The 20550-nt window shown below is 39.9% G+C and overlaps 2 protein-coding genes and 1 long non-coding RNA gene across 4 annotated transcripts in view; 1 reads left to right on the plus strand and 2 right to left on the minus strand.

The window, feature by feature from the left end:
* LOC135094248 (uncharacterized) overlaps nucleotides 1-10508 on the plus strand; it is a 91398-nt gene extending 80890 nt beyond the window's left edge. Inside the window, exon 4 of one of the 2 annotated variants that reach the window (XR_010263682.1) lies at nucleotides 9408-10508. This is a non-coding gene — a long non-coding RNA (uncharacterized LOC135094248). Of the gene's footprint in view, nucleotides 1-5069; nucleotides 5265-9407 lie in introns of those variants that run through there. The other variant, XR_010263683.1, reaches the window with a different exon arrangement.
* LOC135094247 (H/ACA ribonucleoprotein complex subunit 1-like) lies at nucleotides 1614-5402 on the minus strand. The gene is made up of 3 exons (XM_063994174.1): nucleotides 5254-5402; nucleotides 3612-3917; nucleotides 1614-2194 (listed from the first exon to the last, which is right to left on the minus strand). The coding sequence occupies exons 1-3, from the start codon at nucleotides 5263-5265 to the stop codon at nucleotides 2093-2095; spliced, it is 420 nt and encodes a 139-aa protein (XP_063850244.1). The 5' UTR covers nucleotides 5266-5402; the 3' UTR covers nucleotides 1614-2092.
* Nucleotides 10509-13285: 2777 nt separating the features above from the next.
* Nucleotides 13286-19669, minus strand: LOC135094246 (uncharacterized). The gene is made up of 3 exons (XM_063994173.1): nucleotides 19514-19669; nucleotides 14538-14864; nucleotides 13286-14016 (listed from the first exon to the last, which is right to left on the minus strand). Exons 1-3 carry the CDS (start codon nucleotides 19523-19525, stop codon nucleotides 13918-13920), a joined length of 438 nt encoding a protein of 145 aa, XP_063850243.1. The 5' UTR covers nucleotides 19526-19669; the 3' UTR covers nucleotides 13286-13917.
* Between the last annotated feature and the right edge of the window lie 881 nt (nucleotides 19670-20550).

Here is a 20550-nt window from a genome sequence, read left to right on the forward strand (position 1 = left end):
CACTGTATCCTCTGGTCTCCTCTTCTCTTCTCTTTCCTCTTCCTCTTCCTCTTCCTCTTCTCTTCCTCTTCCCCTCCTCTTCCTCTCCTTTCGTTGCCTCGCCCGGACACAGCAAACCAGATTTTTGGCTTCGAAAAACAAGCTCTTAGCAAAATGTCTCTTGGAACGAGTGGTTGGCCTTCCCAGTACCGCTTCTTGTCCTCCTCCTCCTCCTCCTCCTCCTCCTCCTCCTCCTCCTCCTCCTCCTCCTCCTCCTCCTCCTCCTCCTCCTCCTCCTCCTCCTTGCCATTTGTATTACCAAGAAATTTTGTTTGTCCTCCTCCTCCTCCTCGCCCTTCTCGTCCTCGTTGCCTTTGGTTTAATCCTCCTCCTCTTCTTTTTCTTCCTCCTCCTCCTCCTTTTCCTCCTCTTTTCTTACATTTCATCGTCCTTTTCCTCTTCTTTCCTCGTCGTCTTCCTCCTCCTATTCCTCCTCCTCGTCTTTTTCCTCCTCTTCTCATATCCTCTTTCGTCCATTTTCCTTCCTTTCCTTCGTCCTCCTCTTCCTTCTCCTCCATGCATCCCTCCTCGTCTTCCTCGTCCTCCTCCTTTATTTTCCTCCTCCGTGTTTTTGCCGTTGTCTTCTTGTCTTCCTCCTTCATTCATTCCTTCTCTTCCTCGTCTTTTCTCGTCCTCTTCCTCGTCTTTAATTTCCTTCTTTATTCCTTTTTCCTCCTCCTACTCTTCCTCCTGTTCCTCTTCCTCTTCCTCCTACTCTTAAATATGGAGACAATATTAGGATAAGTATTTTTTGTCGCGTCGAAGTCACCAAAACAAAACTGCCTTAATAAATATATACTACACTTTTTTTTTTCCTCCTCCTCCTCCTCCTCCTCTCTTAGGTAACCCTGTGTCGCCTCTGCACCGTCACCTTCCGGAGTTATGGCGCAGAAGTAAATGGGAAGTAATGATCATGTAGGAAAAGTCATTGGGGGTTTTGTAATGTATGAGATGAGTTTAGTGTGTTAGATTGAATGGTCCTTAGTTGGGTGTGTGTCTGTGTGTGTGTGTGTGTGTGTGTGTGTGTGTGTGTGTGTGTGTTGGGGTTGTTGAGTGTACATAAAAGAGGGTGTATGTAAAAAAAGGTAAATGTTTCATGTGTTTTATTTAAGGTACGCAAAAAGGTCAGGTAGATTGTATAAAAAGTGATAAAGGTCTCTCTCTCTCTCTCTCTCTCTCTCTCTCTCTCTCTCTCTCTCTCTCTCTCTCTCTCTCCAGTTAGGTAACCAAGCAAGCATTCTGTTAGGTAACCATGCAAATATTTAGCCAGTCAACGAGTCAGCCAAGCAGCCAATCAGGTAACCAAGCAAACATCCAATCAGCCAACCAGTCAGCCACTCAGGAAGACAGTTAACCAGCGAACAACCCAGTCAGCTAACTACGAAAACATCTAGTCATTAAGATAACCACCTATTTTCTCATCCAGTCAGTCAGTTAGATAACCACTGAAACGACCAGTCATCTATCAGACACTCGATCTAAACAGGTAATTAACCATAAAATTCTCACCTTTTGCTACACACACACACACACACACACACACACACACACAAGGGTACAGGAAGAACAGCACGTCATTTCGGAACAGTTTATTGATTGTGGTCGCAAGGGCAGCACGGGGGAGAGAGCAACAGCCAGGGTCCAGGGGAGGCACGCCAGCATCCCCCCACAGCCCCTCCCCGCCCCGCCTCCCACCAGCATGAAGGGGAAGGAAGGGAAGGGAAGGGGGAAGGGGAAGGGAGGGCAGCTCGTGTCCCCTGGATTAGGTCAGGTTGGGCATCATGAATCTTGTTGGATGATAATAATAATAATAATGATAATAATAATAATAATAATAATGAGAGAGAGAGAGAGAGAGAGAGAGAGAGAGAGAGAGAGAGAGAGAGAGAGAGAGAAAGAGAGAGAGAGAGGGGGGGGATACAGGAAAAATGATAACTATTTACAGACATCTCGTAATCGTGTCTAGTTTTAACCTCACGGAATCTAACACCACGATAAGTCAAGTCCCAATAGATCACGCTGCTTCATGTTTCGGGTGCCATGACCTGCTTGCCTACAGTTCCAATTCAAGCTCTCTGCCAAACTGGTCTACCACTTGGTCGATCTCCTGGCCGAATTGGTTAGTGAGCGTGACTTCCCCGTCGATGTCCAGACGCTGCAAGGGAGAGAAGGGAGGGTGTACATTAGACGCTGTTATTGGAGTGTGGCTGGGAGAGAGTGAAAGTGAGAGAGAGAAGTGAAGGTATAGGAATGATTTAGGAGTGTGAGAAAAGAAGGGATTAATGGATAGGAAATGTTAGGGGTTTATGAAGGTATAGAGAGTAAAGGGAGCGAAGGGGAAAAGAAAACATTACAGTTAACGAAAATGGAGAAGATAGGAGGATTTGAGGACGGAGAGTGAGAAATAGAGGGAAAAGTGAAGACATAGAAAAATTTAGAGATAGTAAGGATGCATGAAGGGAAATATAAGGGAAGGAGAAGGAAAATCATGACAATTCACGATAAGAATTTATAAAGAAGAGTGAGGAAAGGATGACAGAGTTTGAGACTGGTGAAAATACGAAGAAATAAAAAGAAGAAAGGGAAAACATGAAAATACAAAAGAAAAACAAATAAAAGAAAGCGCATTGCAACATAACAACGACAAGTGCTGAAACAATGAACTACAACGAAAACAACAACTCGTCCAACTATATCTACTAAACTATGAAAGAATAAGGTACAAAATAAAAGAGACCCTTGCCGGCATGCAGGGAGGAAGCACCAAGAGGATTTCATAGAGCTACAGTAGAAATATAATTGAAATCGTAGAGTAGAGGAAGAAGGAAGCAAGCAAGCGATACCAGAACACGAAGTACCGAACAATAGAATTAGAACCGGAAATCTTGAAGTGAAAAAGACAGGAAGGAATAAGAAACTGTAAAAAAGCACCGTGAACCTTACAGTAAAAGTAGAAATGGAAATCTTATAGTAAATGAAGGAAGGAAGGAAGGAAGGAAGGAGTAAGTGGAAAGGTACAAAAACACCTTATTGCACCACCAGTCTCGCTGAAATTTGTGACACCCTTGTAAAATAGAAAAGAACATCAGGTACCTTACAGTATTAGTGGACATGGAAGTATCAGAGTGAAGAAGGAAGGAAGGGGTGGAAGGTGCAAAAAGCAACACCACCAGTGCATGTAACCACCTGTCCCGTTACAAGGCCAACCATACAGGGAGTCTTAACGCTAAAAGGCCACTCATACAGACAAGGCAACCATACAGTCATAACACTGCAAGGTCAACCATACGGGCAACCATCCAGGGAGCCATTCAAACGACCATCCAGGTAACTACCCAGGTGACCATCCAGCCAACCATCCATTCAGCCATCCATTCAACCATCCAGGTAACCCTTCAACCATCCATTCAGCCACTCGTTCAACCATCCAGGCGACCATCCAGGCAGCCATTTAGACAACCATCCAGACAACCATCCAGGCAATCATTCAACCATCCAGACAACCATCCATTCAACCATCCATTCAACCATCCAAACAACCATCCAGGCGACCATCCAGGGTACACACTCACCACCAGCACGTTGGGAACATGATTGGCGATGGTTACTGCTCTCTGTATGATGAAGGGGTTCGGTGGCATAGCAAAGAGGTTGTTGGCGCCAGCTCCGTACACCTTTGGCCCGTAATTCACTGGTGTAGGGGCAGCAGGGGCACCACCAGCACCCCCTGCAGCACCACCAGCAGCGCCTCCAGCAGCCCCAGCACCACCCCCAGCAGCACCTCCGGCAGCCCCTGTGTGCCCTGCCCCGAAAGCATTGAAGGGTGCTACCACTCTGAGGGCAGCGGTAGTGGTGGACACGGCAAGGAGAAGGATGGCCTGGTGGGGGGGAAAAATTGTGAGTAGTTGGCATTGACACGTGCAAAAAGTGATGTGTTTAGTGTTGTCGTGTGCAAAAAGAGGCAGGACTCGATGGACATTAGTCTGCCTCCTTGTATAAATAGATAAAGGGATAGACAGATACGGAAATAAATGAATGAATCGATAAGTGCAATGAGTTTTAGCAGTAATACTTAATACTTCTGGTAAACAAGACAGGCACAACAGGATAGACATCAGTATGACTCAGTGTATGAATAGGTGAAGAAATAGATAAATAAATTCGAAGAAAATAACAATGGAACATAATGCTCTTGGTAAAAAAAAAAAAAGACCACTGTTACGAAACTACAAACACGATGGACATTAGTCTGACTCAATAGATAAACAAATAAGTAAACAAACAAATAAAGAACTGCAGAGGAAAATAGCAATGAACATAATGCCTCAGATAAACAAGACAGCGCTACAAAACAACGCAGAAATACTTATATAACCAAAGCACCCACACAGTCTTAACATATGGAGGTGCAACTTGTGACCATGAAAAGGCAACTAGATGAAAACCTAACCTAACCTAACCTAACCCAACTTGTGACCATGAAAAGGCAACTAGATGGAAACCTAACCTAACCTAACCTAACCCAACTTGTGACCATGAAAAGGCAACTAGATGGAAACCTAACCTAACCTAACCTAACCCAACTTGTGACCATGAAAAGGCAACTAGATGGAAACCTTAGAATGCTCAGAACGAAATGAAGGAAACAGTGGTTGGCGTAACACTGAGAGCTGAGAGAAGAACGTTGACTAGAAACAGGCCAAAGTCAACGGTTTTTACTTGAAGAAAGACGAGTGGCTATGGTCAAAATACGTCATTGCACTGGATAGATGAGAGATGCGCAGTAAAAGTTAGAAAGAGATGATAAAAGAAGGGAGAGTGGATACAAAACTGGATGGAGAGATGAAAGACGAAAAAAAATTGCTGTGACAACGAAATAAACAGGTGGCAAATGAGTGGTAGTTACGAGAAACACTTAACCTGAAGTGAAGTCGTAGAAACTGATTAAAAAAATGAATAAACGAAAAACGAATAAACAATATAACGTTTTCTTTTTTCTTCACGCTTTTTTTTATCGTCACATGAGGAAGAACGCACCAGTACCCACGTTTTCTGTTCTTACTCGTGCACACGGAAGAAAACGAGATGCGAGAGAAGATGTCACTGCCACGCAAATCACAGCCAAGGCCGTGGACGGAGAAGACGAGAAGAGGATCACGGGAGAGGCCAAACAGTTATACTCCACACTAAACTACACCATCCTCTCCCACTTACAAGAGTCCTCATGGTGCTGGGAGTGAGTGGCGGACGAGGAAGTGAAGCGCTGATGCCACAACCACGCTGAACATCCCCGTGCCCAAATACCCCTTTATATACCCTTCCTCCTGTGTGACGTCACTATCCCCTCCCCTTCCACACGTCACTCGGTTCGCGCCTCCCTCCTCACCCCACCCCCTCTCTTGTCTTCGTGGTCAGTGGTAGTGCGTTAGAAGATTCTACGAAGGCCCCTCCTAGAAGTTTTTGGCCACGCCCACTAACTGTTTAGGTCTTAGTGTGGGGTTATTACCGTTTTCTGTTGTGGTTTTGTTTTCTTTCTTTTACGTGTTCTCTTGTTATCTGTTCTTCCTTTCTCTTTCTACTGGTTGTCCTTCCATCTCCTGCTTTTCTACCTGCACTTCTTCCTGTTTTGTTCTTTGTTTCTTCCATCTCTCGTCGTCCTTCTCTGTTATCATTTATCTTTCTTCTTATTCTATCTTTCCATCTACATCTCCTTCTGTCCTCCCACCTTCACGCCTCCTATCATTTTGTACTGTTATCGTCTTTCTTCCTCCTCTTTCTGTCCTTTATCTCTTCTTCTCTTCATCTCTTCTTGTTCTTCCATTTTCATCTCTTCCTGGCCTTCCACCTTCATTCCTCCAATCATTCTGCTCTTCTCATTCCTTTCCTTTCCTCCTATCCTTCCAGTCCCCTCCAATCCTCCTTCTCTTCTTCTTCTTCCTTCCACCTCCTCCTGATGAAGCTAAAGTTCTCTCAATTATGATCCCTGACGAATCTTCCCTACTAAGTCAGGTTTTCATAGTGCTCATCTTCTCCCATTGTCTCTGTTGAAGATTCTCTCTGCCTCAATTGCGTCCATCATTCCATCACGTAATCTGAGTCCATCTGTCTGCCTCTTCTCTCTGTGGTCCCATCGGTAGTCTTCAGTAGGGGGTCTTTACTGTCCCGTCCTAGTGGCGTGGCTGCATCATCTCAGTTTCCTCTTACGTAACTTAATCTAACTTAACGTAACCTAATGTAGCCTGACCTGGTCTAACCTAACCTAACCTTATCTAACCTGACCTAATCTAATGTAATCATCTCAGCTGATACGTAACTTAACCTAACATGACATGACCCAACGTGACCTAATCTAACTTAATTCAATCTAACCTAACCTAACCTAACCTAATCTAACCTAACCTAACCTAATCTAACCTAACCAAACGTAACCTAACCTAACCTAACCTAATCTAACCTAACCTAACCTAACCAAACGTAACCTAACCTAACCTAACCAAACGTAACCTAACCTAACCTAACCTAACCTAACCAAACGTAACTTAACCTAACCTAACCTAATCTAACCTAACCAAACGTATCTTAACCTAACCTAACCTAACCTAACCTAACCTAACCAAACCAAACGTAACCTAACCTAACCTAACCTAACCAAACCTAACCTAACCAAACGTAACCTAACCTAACCTAACCTAACCTAACCAAACGTAACCTAACCTAACCTAACCTAACCAAACCTAACCTAACCTAACCTAACCTAACCTAACCTAACCAAACCTAACCTAACCTAACCTAACCTAACCTAACCAAACGCAACCTAACCTAACCTAACCTAACCAAACCAAACCAAACCAAACCAAACCAAACCAAACGTAACCTAACCTAACCTAACCTAACCTAACCTAACGCAGCTTACTACGAATCTCACTCCTGCAGCAAAAGTTCAGCGGTTTGTGGTAAAAAAAAAAAAAAAAGAATATGTATTGTTTTTCCTCAGCTTACTGTTATCCTGTGCTGGACATTAACACTCATAGGAAAATAAAGTGAAGGCAATGTTGCATATTGATTACAAGGGATAACATGTAACACACAAGAACACCACAAAGTAAGGAGGCAACGAAAGGCCACTTGAACTACGCAGGGTGGCGACCAGGCACTTAAAACTTACCATCTGTCACTGTCCATTAATTCATGCTGTTTTGTCGTGAAAGCATCTAATTATCTTTTTACTTAACTTGCCAACCATAAATTTATCTAATGTTCTCTTGAAACGCTCTAACTATCCAATTATAAATCTATCTAGCCTCCTTTTGATACCATTTAATTATCCAGCAGTTTAAATATCGTATCATAAATTTATCCACCCCTCTCTTGAAGTAGCTATCCACACAGATTTACCCAACCTTCCTTTAACCCTTTCACAGCTTGGTCATCTCATATCAACCTTAAGCATTGTAAAAGAAGAGAAACTATTTAACTCTCTGCATGGACACAAACAAGATGGAATAGATGGTTAATATCACCTTTCCTTACCTACAGCACTACATATTTAAACTGTCGTGGGAAAGTGTTTGAAAGTTGGAAGTGATTGAAAAAATATTGTGTAGCATTCAAAGGGTTAAACTATGTACATATCCAACTGCCCAACCATGAAGCTATCTAGTCCTCTCTTGTAACTATTGAACTATCGAACCATCAGAATATCCCAACGTGAATTTATCCTTATTTTGAAATTAATTGACTTGCATTGTAAACTTATCCAAACTTCTCTTTTCTTTAAGCTCTCTAACTATCCACGTATGTAGCTATCCAACCATACATTAATCCAGACTCTCTTGTAACTATTTAACTATCGAACCATCAGAATATCCCAACGTGAATTTATCCTTCTTTTAAATTTAATTCACTTCCATTGTAAACATATCCAAATTCCAATCCAAATAAATAAATGAATAAAATAAAAATAAATAGATAAATAAATAAAAAATAGGAAAAAAATATATTGCCTTTAAGAGGAGAGTGTTGCGCAGTAATCAAATCCCAAAGAGCGCCTGGTTGAGTCCCCATCACGCCACTGGCTCCTTCATTAGTGCTAGACGTTCCCTCAAAGTCACGTAACCTTACTCAAGAACACGATTTTCCGTGGATATAGCCAGAGGTGAAAATTCAGGTTATTGTAAGTGGAAATGTTCTTGTGCACGTGTGTTTTGAGGCGTTGTGTAGCCCGGGTAGGAAATTCAAGTGTAGCCTGGTAACAGATACAACGGCGGGTAAACATGGCGGAGGAACACTATTTCCACACACTCCACATCACTTCAAGTAGTGCAGTACAATCTGAACGTATTCAAACTTGTAGAAATCCTGACTGAGTTATTCACAATTTCACAGCCCCGCCATGGACACCCGCCTGGCCCAGCTGTTGTGTCTATTGCCAGGTCACACTTGAATTTTATGCCTCTGCTGCACAACGCCTCAAAATTCTCGTGTGCATAGAACATTTTCCACTGTGGCAATATCTGCAGAAACTCTTGCTGCACTCTGTATATCCTTACGTCCCCAATCCCAGTAAATGCCAGCTTTTCACTAAATGTTCATAAACCTACTTTAAAACACTGTGAGTAATCTATTGTCTTCATTATCTCTGTTTTCCTACGTTTATTGCACTTTCTTCTATTTATTATATTTATTATTACGCTCCTAATCACAGTAAATGTCAGATCTTCACTAAATGTCACGCAGAACTACTTAAAAAAAAACCACATGTAATTCAGTCTCTTCATTATCTCTGTTTTCCTACGTTTATTACAGTTTCCTCCATTTATCATATTTATTCTCACGTTCATCATCCCAATAAGGGCCAAACATTAGAAATCCACTAAATAAATAAAAAAAAAAACACTATTAGTAATTAAGTATCTTCATTATCTCTCTTCTCCTACGTTTATTGCAATTTCGTCCATTCATTCCATTTATTCTTACGTTCCTTATCCCTCTCTTTTTACTAGCGGTAGGATTATCTCGGTTTTTTTTTTATGTTTATTCCACTTCCGTCTGATTATTCCACTTATCCTTACGTTTCTTATTCCTCTCTTCTCACTAGCGGTAAAATTATCACCGTCACTTAATCTTTATTCCTCTTTCCTCTATTTATTCTATTTATTCTTACGTTTCCTATCCCTCTCTTCTCACTAGCGGTAAGATTATCACTGTTCTCTTATGTTTATTGCTCTTTCTTCCGTTTATTCTATTTATTCTTACATTTCCTATATTCTCCTCACTAGCGGTAAAATTATCACTTCTCTTACGTTTATTCCTCTTTCTTATATTTATTCTATTTATTTTTACGTTCCTCGTCCCTTTCTTCTCACTAGTGGCAAGATTCTAAGTGGCCACGCCCCCCGCAGCTCCCACGCGTACCCTGCCAGGAAAGAACTCCGCCCTTCAGGCACGCCACGTGACTGACTGGGAGTGTTAAAGGGTTCCCTGAATACCTGGGATGTGGTGTTTGGGGTGTTTGGTGATGAGTCGGTTTAATTTATGTTATTTATTCAGTATTTTTCAACGATTTATTTATTTTATTTTTTCTCAGTATGTCTCTTCTGTACTTTTTTTTTTTTTCTATGATGTCTGTGGTGTTGAGTGGTGTGGTGACTGCAGTGGTGTTTTGACTTAATGTGTCTCATTCTCTTTCTCTCCTTCTCTTCCTGATTATAGGTTTTCTTTTTACGCAATGTTCATCTCTTTTTAACTACTGTTTGTTTATTTATTTATTTATTTATTTATTTATTTATTTATTTTTTGTCGTATATTTTAATCTAGTTTCATCTCGGTACATTTATTCAGATCCCTCTAAGTAAGGTTTTCTTTTCTCTTATATTTTATCGAGTTTTCTTTCATTATATCCCATTCTGTCCTTTCCTAATGCTCTTTTTTTATGATTTATTCAGTTTTACATCATTACATTTCTTTCCATCCACTCCTAATACCTAAGTTCTTTTTATTTATTTATTTATTTTTTTCGTCTATGTTTCATCCAGTTTTAATCTTCCTATCGTTTTTAATAAGGTTTTCTTTGATCTTACATTCTGTCCAGCTTCATCTTATCACATCCCGTTCCATCCTTTCCTAATAAGACCTTTTGCCACACACGTTTACCTTCGTCCATTGCATCCTGTATTATATTTGTCCTATTTTTATCGTTTTAAGTTCTCTCGCAATACAGTTTTCTCCACGGTTTAACTCCCTATACTTGTAACATATCTAGTTGGGGCAAAAGAAGAGAAAGAAAAGAAAAATAAGAAGCTAAATAGTCAAAATGAAGAGAAGTATTGTAATTCCTCGTTTTCTTCACGTTTTGACTCTCCATATTTGTAACATGTCTAGTTATAACAAAAAGAAACAGAAAAAAGAAAAGGAAAATGATAAGCTAAATAAAATAAAATAAAGTACCGTAATTCTCTAGAAAAAAAATCAATAAAAACAAGTAGGTAAAATATAAGTTAAAAAAGAATAAGTTAAAGAAAAAAGACTCTCCATATTTGTAACATATCTAGTTATAACAAAAAGAAACAGAATAAGAAAAGGAAAATGATAAACTAGATAAAATAAAATAAAGTACCGTAATTCTCTCGAAATAAAAAAAATCAATAAAAAATAAGTAGGTAAAATATAAGTTAAATAAGAATCAATAAATAAATAAAAATGAAATGTAATCTCAGTCAGCTATTTCCAGTAACTGCGACCTTAACAAGATGACACCTGCTGGTACAGTGATACGTCCTTGACTACCCCTTAGTGCCTTGGCCGTGCTGGGCGAGCCGTGGCGTGTGGTGGTTCACATAGCCCAACCTGAATGTATCTTGCTACTCAAATGACTCGTGTTGATTCATGTTACGTAAAATTTATGCTATGCTCAGGATAAACTACTTGTATTGAATCATGTTACGTAAATTATATGGTGTACTCATACCCAAATAACTTGTGTAGATTCATGTTACGTAAAATTTATGCTATACTAAGACAGAAATGACTTGCTTTAAATCTTATTACGTAAAAATGTCAGACGGTTTTTTTTTCATGTGGTGGCGAGACAGTGATATACGTACTTTCTAAACTCGTATTGTAACTTTATCAGTAATTCGACTCTATCAGTATTTCGACCCTCAGTAATTCGACTCTATCAGTATTTCGACTCTATCAGTATTTCGACCCTCAGTAATTCGACTCTATCAGTAATTCGACTCTATCAGTATTTTGACCCTCAGTAATTCGACTCTATCAGTATTTCGACCCTCAGTAATTCGACTCTATCAGTATTTCGACCCTCAGTAATTCGACTTTATCAGTAATTCGACCCTGAACTCGTGTTGTAACTTTATCAGTAATTCGACTTGTAATGGTTCAAATTTCTCGTCCCGAATTTGTTTTGCTACTGAGGCTAAATGACTTGTATTGAATTATATTACGTGAAATGTGAGACAGCTCCCCGTGTTCCTCGTGCAGAGTGTGTGTTGGCGGAATGGTTACATACTCTGTTATTAGTGCCATCAGTTATTTTATGATCCTTTTTTTTTTCTCCTTATTTCTCTAATATCGAGTTTTACGGTTTTTTTTTGTTGTCTTTCATATTCTTTTTACGTTATCAATAATCTTACTTTTCATATTTTTTGTATTTTTTTTTCACATTTTTGCGTCATCAGAAATGTTACTTTTTTTTAAATATATTTATTACATATCACGTTTTTATATCAATAAATTTATTTCTATATTTTTATTATTTTTATATTTTGTGTCATCGATAATTTAACTTTTTTTTTACTATTTTCACATTTCATATCAATAATTTTACCTAATAATTTCAATCATTTTTCATATTTTACGTCATCAATAATTTAACTTCTTTTCTTCTTCTTTTTTTTCTTTACAAGTCATGGATTCCAGTGAAGGACACAAAATAAGTATATAAAAGAAGTCTGCTTAGAATGCCGCTCCCTAAAATAAATGAAAATAGGTTAATGAATGTAAAAATAAAAGATAAGGAGAACTGGTAGAGTCAGTCCATTTATTTTCTGATTTAATATCTTGCTCAACAAATAAATAAATAAAATTAGATGCATATCATACTGGTGGCAACGTGTGGTGGATGATGTGCATTACTGGGACCTGTATGTATGTATGTATGTATGTATATCTGTCTGCCTGTCTGCCCATATGTCTGTTTGTCTGTCTTTGTCTATCTGTTTGTCTGTCTGTCTGTATGTCTATTTGTCTCTTTTTCCGTCTACCTGCCTGCCTGCCAGTCTCTTTTTCTTTATACTTGTCTGTCTGTGTCTGTTTGTCCGTGTATCTGTCTGTTTTCCTGTTTTCTTGGCAGGCCATCTTTCTGTCTGTCAGCCCGTACTTCTATCTCTGTCTGCCTGTGTGTGTGTGTGTGTGTGTGTGTGTGTGTGTGTGTGTGTGTGTGTGTGTGTATGTGTGTCGCTGTCTTCGTCTGTCTTTTTCCCTGTCTTCATCTGTCTGTCGTTCTGTCTTTCTGTCTGTCTGTCTGTCTGTCTGTCTGTCTGTCTCTCACCAAAGTTACCGAGAAGGTCGATTTGGGGAATAAAATCTTCACCATTCAGCACTAAATGGTGAAGAACTGTGACTTAGGTGGAAAAAAGGCAATTATAACATTCCACCATCAAAAGTTATTACCAGAAAAAACTGTATTGAGTGGAGTGTGTCTGGCAAGGGGGTGTGGAGCTGAGGGTCACAGTGCGCAGGTGGATAGACGGTAGTGGAAGATTTGCCTCACTTTTTTTTCTCTTCCACTCGTTTCTATTGAGGTGTGAGTTAATTTTGTAGGCAGGGAATGTTCTGTGGAGTCTCTTTTCTCGTTGTTCTTGTATTTCTGTTGTTTTTGTTTTTGTTGTTGTTGGTGGTGATGGTGGTGGTGGTTGTGTTGTTTTAATGGTGTTGGTATCTTAACCTAACCTAACCTAACTTAACCTGACCTGACTCGTTGTTCTTAATGGTGGTGCCAGTTTTGCTGTTAGCGGTGGTGGTGGTGGTGTTGTCATTGCTAGTATTAACATTGCAGCTGTTGTTCCTTCATTCCCTCCACACACACACACACACACACACACACACACACACACACACACACACACACACACACACACACACACACACACAAACACACACACACACACACACACACACACACACACACACACACACACACACACAAGGGCACAGTAAAAGTAAGGAGTCGTTTCGGAGCCGTTTATTCACAGTGTTTGCCTGGACAGCACAGGGGAGAAAGTGACAGCCAGGGCCCAGGGGAGGCACGCCAGGCCCCCACCACCACCCCATGCCCCGCTCCGCCCTGACCCCCGTCCCTCGCCACTCACAAGCTGGCAAGGGAAAGGGAAGGGAAGGGAAGGGAAGGGTAGGGAAGGGAAGGGCAGCTCGTGTTCCCTGGGTTGTGTTTAGGTCAGGTTGGGCATCGTGAATCTTGGCGGATGATAACAATAATAATAATATTAATAATGATAACGATAGACAGAGAGAGAGAGAGGAAGAGGGAGAGAGACAGAGATGAGAGCTATTTACAAAAATATTCTATTTGCACGTTGTTCGAATATTTTTTTATAAGGTATATATTTTTTGGTCGTGATATTAACTTACACCAAACAATGAAGAGACGAAGGCTACTAAAGAAATAACAGGTGAAACAAGGTAAGAGAGAAAAATACCGAAGAAAACGAAATGACGAAGGCTATAATTTCTTTTTTCGAAGATAGTCTTACATTTACATGGCGCGAATTTTTTATAGATCAACTTTTTTAACCGAATGAATTTCCTAGAAGTGACTTATTTTGGAGTTTAATTTAGTCCTGCTTAAAATTCGAGCTCGATCTCCCTGCCAAAAGCATCGACCACTTCGACCTCCTGTCCGTACTGGTTGGTGAGTGTGACCTCCCCGTTCAAGTCCAGGCGCTGAGGGGGAGACAAAGAGAAAGCCATTAGAACACGAACCAGGAGAAAACGGGGCATGAAAAACATTAGAAAACGAGGCAATAGAAAACGGGGCATTAGAAAACGAGGCCGTAGAAAAATAATGATCCTTGGTATTGCGGCATGACAGAAAGAATATGGAATTGAAGAGATAGAGAAGAGACAGCAGGGCAAGGAAAAGTGAGGATGAGAAAAGGAAAGTTTCTTACAGAGGATCCATTTGTGGCCGAAGACACACAGAGAAAGTAGAGGACAAGGAAAAGTGAGGACAGAAGAAGATGTATTTGGGATTGGAGAGGCAGAGAAAGGAGAGGACAAGACAAAACAAGGAGAAGAAGAGAGGAGGCAGAATGAAAAAGAGACGGAAGAAGTGCATGGAGAACTAGTTGATATAAAACCGAATGGGGAAGAGACAGAGAACAAATCCTTGAAATTACTACCATTACAACAACAACAACAACAACAACTACAACAATAACAGCAGCAGCAGCAAGCATACGTACCACAAGAACATTAGGAACACTGTTGGCCACGGCGACAGCTCTCTGGATGATGAAAGGGTTGGGGGGAAGAGCAAACTGGTTCTTGGCTCCCAGACCGTACACCTTGGGACCGTAATCCACGAATGCAGGGCCGGCAGCACCACCAGCAGCACCACCAGCAGCACCACCAGGAGCACCACCAGCAGCACCAGCACCAGCACCAGCAACAGCAGTCGGCGCGGCGGCAGCAGGGGCCCCAGCTGCCTGCCCGGAGTTGCCGAAGAGGGCGTTCTGTGGAGCCATTACCGTGAGGGCGGCAGCGGCGGACACAGTGACGAGAAGAACAGCCTGTGTAAAGAAAACGGAGATGTGGTTTGCCGTCTTACCGTCAAATTCAGATGCAGATGTTTTAGTCGTGTAAAATGTTCAGTGGTGCCTTTAATTAGAGTTATGTGAAGAGATAGGAAGGAATTGGTTCTCAAATGAGTGGCGGATGAGTAGAGTGGACTCGGTAGTCAGGTTGTTAGTGATGAGTAATTAGGGAGCTTAGGAAGGTTAGTAGGCAAATTTATGAATGAGGATGGTTATGGAAACAGGGACTGCCACGTGTAGGCCTAATAGCTTATTGTAGTTGCTCTTGTTTTCTTATGTTCTTAGATAAAATAGAGGTTTGAAATTTGATAGCATGAAATAGATGATGAAATGCTGTCACTTGAAATTATAAAAGCAATAAAAAATCAATACTTTAGTTATATCAAGGTACATATTTTTGTTGTTTGTCTCCTTTCCTCTTGTTTCGTTCATTTCTCCTCTTATTTTATTTTATTTATTTGTTTTTCCTAGTGATTTGGATCTAGTTTAAAGTTATTATATTTTTCTCTCTTCCTCCTCTTCCTCCTCTTGCATCTTGTTTTAATCTTGTTTTTTCTAAATGTATTGTAGTTCTTGTATTTTTTTGTCTTTCTATTCCTGTTTCGCTTCTTCCTCTTCCTGTATCTTGTTTTAATCTTGTTTTCCTTCTAAGATAGTAATTTGGGGTTGGTCTTATTATAGCTATTATTTTTCTCTTCCTATTCCTGTTTCGCTTCTTCCTCTGTCTTCATCTCTTCATCTTCTTTTTTGTTCTAGCACCATCTCCCTTTTTTTTTTTTCGTTTCTCCTAATTGTTTGCCTTCTTTTTCTCCTCTTCCTTAACATCATCACATCTTCCCATTTCTTCTCCTGTTCGTCTTCCTGATCTTACTTTTTCATTTACTGTTTTTCTTGTTCCTCTTCCTCCTTCTCCTTTGTGATCTGGTCCTCCTCCTCTTCCTCTTCCATATCTATATCCTAATACTTTTCCTCTTTTTCTTACTCAAAAATATTCCTGCATCTGCTTTCCTTTCTCTTCCTCCTCCTCCTCCTCCTATTCTGTCTTCATCCTACTTATTCTTACTCAGTCTTCCTTCATCTGTTTATCTCTGTTCTTTTTCCTTCAACCTTGCTGTTCTTTTACCTCTAACTCATAGAACCTGTAGTCGTTGTATTATCGCCCAGACTGCCTCGGTAAGTATGACTATTTGTTTGTTTTTTCCTTTGTATTCTTTCTCCTCTTCATCCAACAACTGTGCTATCTCTCCTTTCTCAGAATCTTCTTCCTCCTCCTCTTCCTCCTCCTCACATTCTAACTCATGTGAGGTGATGAACGCCTAGCCAGGAAGCAGGTGAGTGTCTGAGCCTCGCCCTACTTCACCTCGCCTCACCAAACACCACAACAGGAAGAGCAGCACACCTACCACGGCCTCGAGTGACGCCCCCGATACTAATGCCTCTAGTGACCTCAAGCTCTCTCTTCCCCTTGCGAGTATTAGTCATTGAGATCTGAAGGGTGTGTGTGTGTGTGTGTGTGTGTGTGTGTGTGTGTGTGTGTGTGTGTGTGTGTGTGTGTGTGTGTGTGTGTGTGTGTGTGTGTGTTTGGGGAGGGTTCTAAGTGTAATTTGCGTGTGAAAAGAGATTTGTTTGTGTAAGGAAGGGTCTTTGTTATGGAAATATCTTTGTTTGTGGTTCTTTTAGTAGTAAGAGATGTTTGTTTGGTAGAGGTGTTTTAAAGAATATTGGACGCTTTGATATTGTAGTGAAGAGAGAGAGAGAGAGAGAGAGAGAGAGAGAGAGAGAGAGAGAGAGAGAGAGAGAGAGAGAGAGAGAAAGAGAAAGAGAGAGAGAGAGAGAGAGAGAGAGAGAGAGAGAGAGAGAGAGAGAGAGAGAGAGAGAGAGAGAAGTAAGATATAAAAGAAAATATGAAAGCAACAGTGATAGATAAATAGCTAAGACAGAGACAGAGACAGATAGACAGAAAGAGAAATAGACAAACTGAAACAAAGCGAGAGACATAATAAAAACAGAGAGAGAGAGAGAGAGAGAGAGAGAGAGAGAGAGAGAGAGAGAGAGTCCAAACTTTCACTTGTACCAAATCTCCTTTGCATAACGCCAGGATGAGCCAAAAAGCCCCGAGGATAATTGTACATGCCTGAGTCTTGCATTGTGAAGCATGAATGTTTTTTGTAACGGCGCTTGAAAAAGTCACCGGCAGTGGCGTGAGTAAGTCAGCCATTGCGTCACTGAAACCTTTCCTTGAGGCATTTTTACACGTGTTAACGAGGCCCAGGTAAAGGTGAGGTGTCGTAAGGGAAACGGTAACTATCTGAGGCATTTAATTTTTAGCCTCTTTGCTTCTGAGGTTTAAGGGTTACGTTGCAGTGTTTAATATTTGCACAGTGGTTAATTTTAGTAAAGGAGGGCAGACATTTTGGAAATTGTATTTTATGTGGACAAATTTTATTGAGAAGTTATTCTCGTACTGTTTTTATTACGTATGTTTTTTATCATCTTATGTTTATGAATTTGTTAGTAAACTGATAATCTCTCTCTCTCTCTCTCTCTCTCTCTCTCTCTCTCTCTCTCTCTCTCTCTCTCTCTCTCTCTCTCTCTCTCTCTCTCTCTCTCTCTCTCTCTCTCTCTCTCTCTACCACTTATTCTAGCAGGGAACGTTCACTCCTATGTGTTTGTGAATTAGAGGTTATTTTCTTTGATTCGATATATTTTTTCATGGAATTATTTTTTAAGTGACTTTTTTTGTGTCTTGTAAAGTCTGAAAAAAAAAGAAGTGTGGATGTAAATGTCATGCGTTGCTAAGCTCTGAAATTCTTATCTCTTTGATTGCTTAAGGTTCTCAAGATTGATGAAATTAAAGTTTAAATCAGAATTCGGAAAAACACCACTGACATGTTAAGTATTGATTGAATGTTTGAAAAAAAAATAATACCTTTAGCTCTGTTTTCCCCAGTAAGATAATTTAAAGTTCCCCAAATGAAATGTTTCAGTCCAAATTAAAATTACAGTTTGCAAAGACACTGATAGAAAAAAAAAAGTAGTGAAATAATTGAAATCTTTGTGTCTAATTTAACTTTTCCCTTCAATAAAATGATCTGAAGTTACCCAAGTTTAAACCGTAAATCTAAAGTTACACAAGTTTAAATCACAGTTTTGACAAGCCACAGAGAGCGAAAAGGACGGACTGAGGGGCTCTAACCTTTCAGTGCTTACGGGTTTATGTCCCTCTATAAACTCACTTCTATGATCGTGTATTGTTATTCATGGCACTGTAAAGAAATGTGGTAAGAAGAGAGGTGAATCTTGTCTTGTTTCGGCTATAAGAATATTTAAGAGTATAGTACAAAAGAACAAGTGTTTAAAAATTGTAAGGGAACATGGGAAAAAATTGTCTTGCGGCGGGAGGATTAAAATCACCAAGTAATACTGAGGAAACACTGGTGGCATTCTCACATTACCAGCCAGAGAGAGAGAGAGAGAGAGAGAGAGAGAGAGAGAGAGAGAGAGAGTCAACTTTTCTCTCGATAACGTACAAAACTGCAGTGAAATTTTGAGAGTAATAACTATTTCTTTTAGCAAACGAATGCAAGTCGACAGAGGATCATTGACATTACCGGACTGATGTTACGAAACGGATGTAAAAATAGTGCCATAAGAACCGGATCCGGATAACTTTTGGCCAGTCACGCTCTTGAGTAAGGTCTTTATAATGACTTTGTGGCTTTGTGAAGGAGAAGCGTGTAAGAAACGAGAGAGGGAGAGAGAGAGAGAGAGCCTTGTCCGTTCTTCTTGCATGTGTATGTATGTGTGTTTGTGCATATGTATATAGAATTGTGTGTGAGCTAAATAATGAAAATAATAATAATATAATAAATAATGATAATATGTTGTCCTGTGTGAGTGAGGAAACTGAACACGAGGTAATGCAAGATTAATTGATTCATTGACAGACTGATCGACTGACTGACTAAGTGATGGACTGCTTGCCTGAATGAGTGAGTGAAGGAGCGATTCATTGACAGATTAAATAATTGGTTGATTGACTGACAGCACAGCATCAACAGGATTACTATACCAGCAAACTATAACATTAGGTAATCAGTAAGTAGACGAGTAAGTTTGACCGCAAGGGAAAGACGGTTAGTAGAGGAAATAGAAGCGTGAAGAATTCCCAGCTTAAGAATAAATCGTGAAAAAAAAAAACGAGAGAATTTAACGTTTTTCATTTTCTTGTCATTACTTAAAAGAACGAATCCAATTGGCTTTTCTACTTGAACCGGGAAGGAAAAGAAAGATAAAAATAATTAGTTAGCAAAGAAGGTGAAGAATTACGCCATTTAATAATGAATAACGAAAAATGGATACATAATATAACTCTTTTCATTTGTTATACATCGCATCACGTGACCACCGGACGCCGACGCAACACAAGCCACGTTTTCTACACCGCACGCAGGAAAGAAAACGGGGAGGACGTTCTCTCGCCATCACTGCCACACAAAATTTCACAAACCAGAGAAGACAAGTGGATCACGTGAGAGGGCCAAAGTTTTCTGAACCACACTGTCACTGATCCACTCTGTCTATCCACTAAACACTACTCTTGTCTCTCCTACGCCTCCACTTACGAGAGTTTTCATGGTGCTGGGAGAGGTTGGCTGGGAGAGCAGGAGGAGAGGTGTTGATGCCACAACCACGCTGGCTGACCTGTGTCTTCGCTACCCGAGCACTGTCTTATATACCTCCAAGGCTCGTGACGTCATGCTGCCGAGCTTCACTTGCCTCACTTCACCGCGACCTGACTCAAGTACCGCGCCTCAGCCTCGCCTGATTGTAAACACTGAGAGACCGCGAGTGTAATTTTTTTTTCTTTTTCTTTCTTTCCTCTGTTCTTTTTTCTATGCTTGCAAGTTTGTTCTAAGAAAAATAATGATAATAAATCAGGTAAATTTCGTCTCACTCAAATGTAAACGCTGAGATGAATATAAGATTGATTTTTTATTCTTTTTCTTTTTTAGGTATGAAAATTTGTGTTGTAGAAAATAATAATGAAAAAAAATAAGTTAAGATGGTTAGACGAATAAAAAAAATGAGGTATTTAACTCGTTTTTTGTTACATTTGTCTTGTAAAAAATAGCGAAAAATCAGATAAGGTGACTGGACGAGTAAAAAAATAAGGTATTCGAGTTTTTTTAGTTAATTTATACTGTTAAATATTGCTAAAGATAGAGAAGGTGATTAGAAGAGTAAAAAATTAAGTATTCAAGTTTTTTGTTAATATGTCTGTAATTTTTTTATTGATTCCTTTTGTGTTTGATATTCATGTTGCGATTGGAAAAAAAAAAAAACATGCTTGTTTATTTCCTTGTTGAGAGAAAAAAAATGCTAAAAACTGACTGCTTCCAAGGATTTATTGAAGGCAGTTTTTTTTTATATATATAATTTTTTTGGAGGAGGCTACATTTTGATTTCCTAAAAAAAAAAAAAAACGGAACTGCTAAACTATGAGAAAATATGCTTACGAAAAAAGTAAATCACACACACACACTCACACAAACACACTCACACAAACACACACACACTTAAACTTTTCATACTCATTTCAACTAAACTAAACTTATCTATTTATTCATTCACTTAGTTAGTCAGTCAGCCTGTTAATTGG

This window comes from Scylla paramamosain, chromosome 45 (genome assembly GCF_035594125.1).
Source record: "Scylla paramamosain isolate STU-SP2022 chromosome 45, ASM3559412v1, whole genome shotgun sequence".
In the NCBI taxonomy this organism is placed as follows: Eukaryota; Metazoa; Arthropoda; class Malacostraca; order Decapoda; family Portunidae; genus Scylla; species Scylla paramamosain.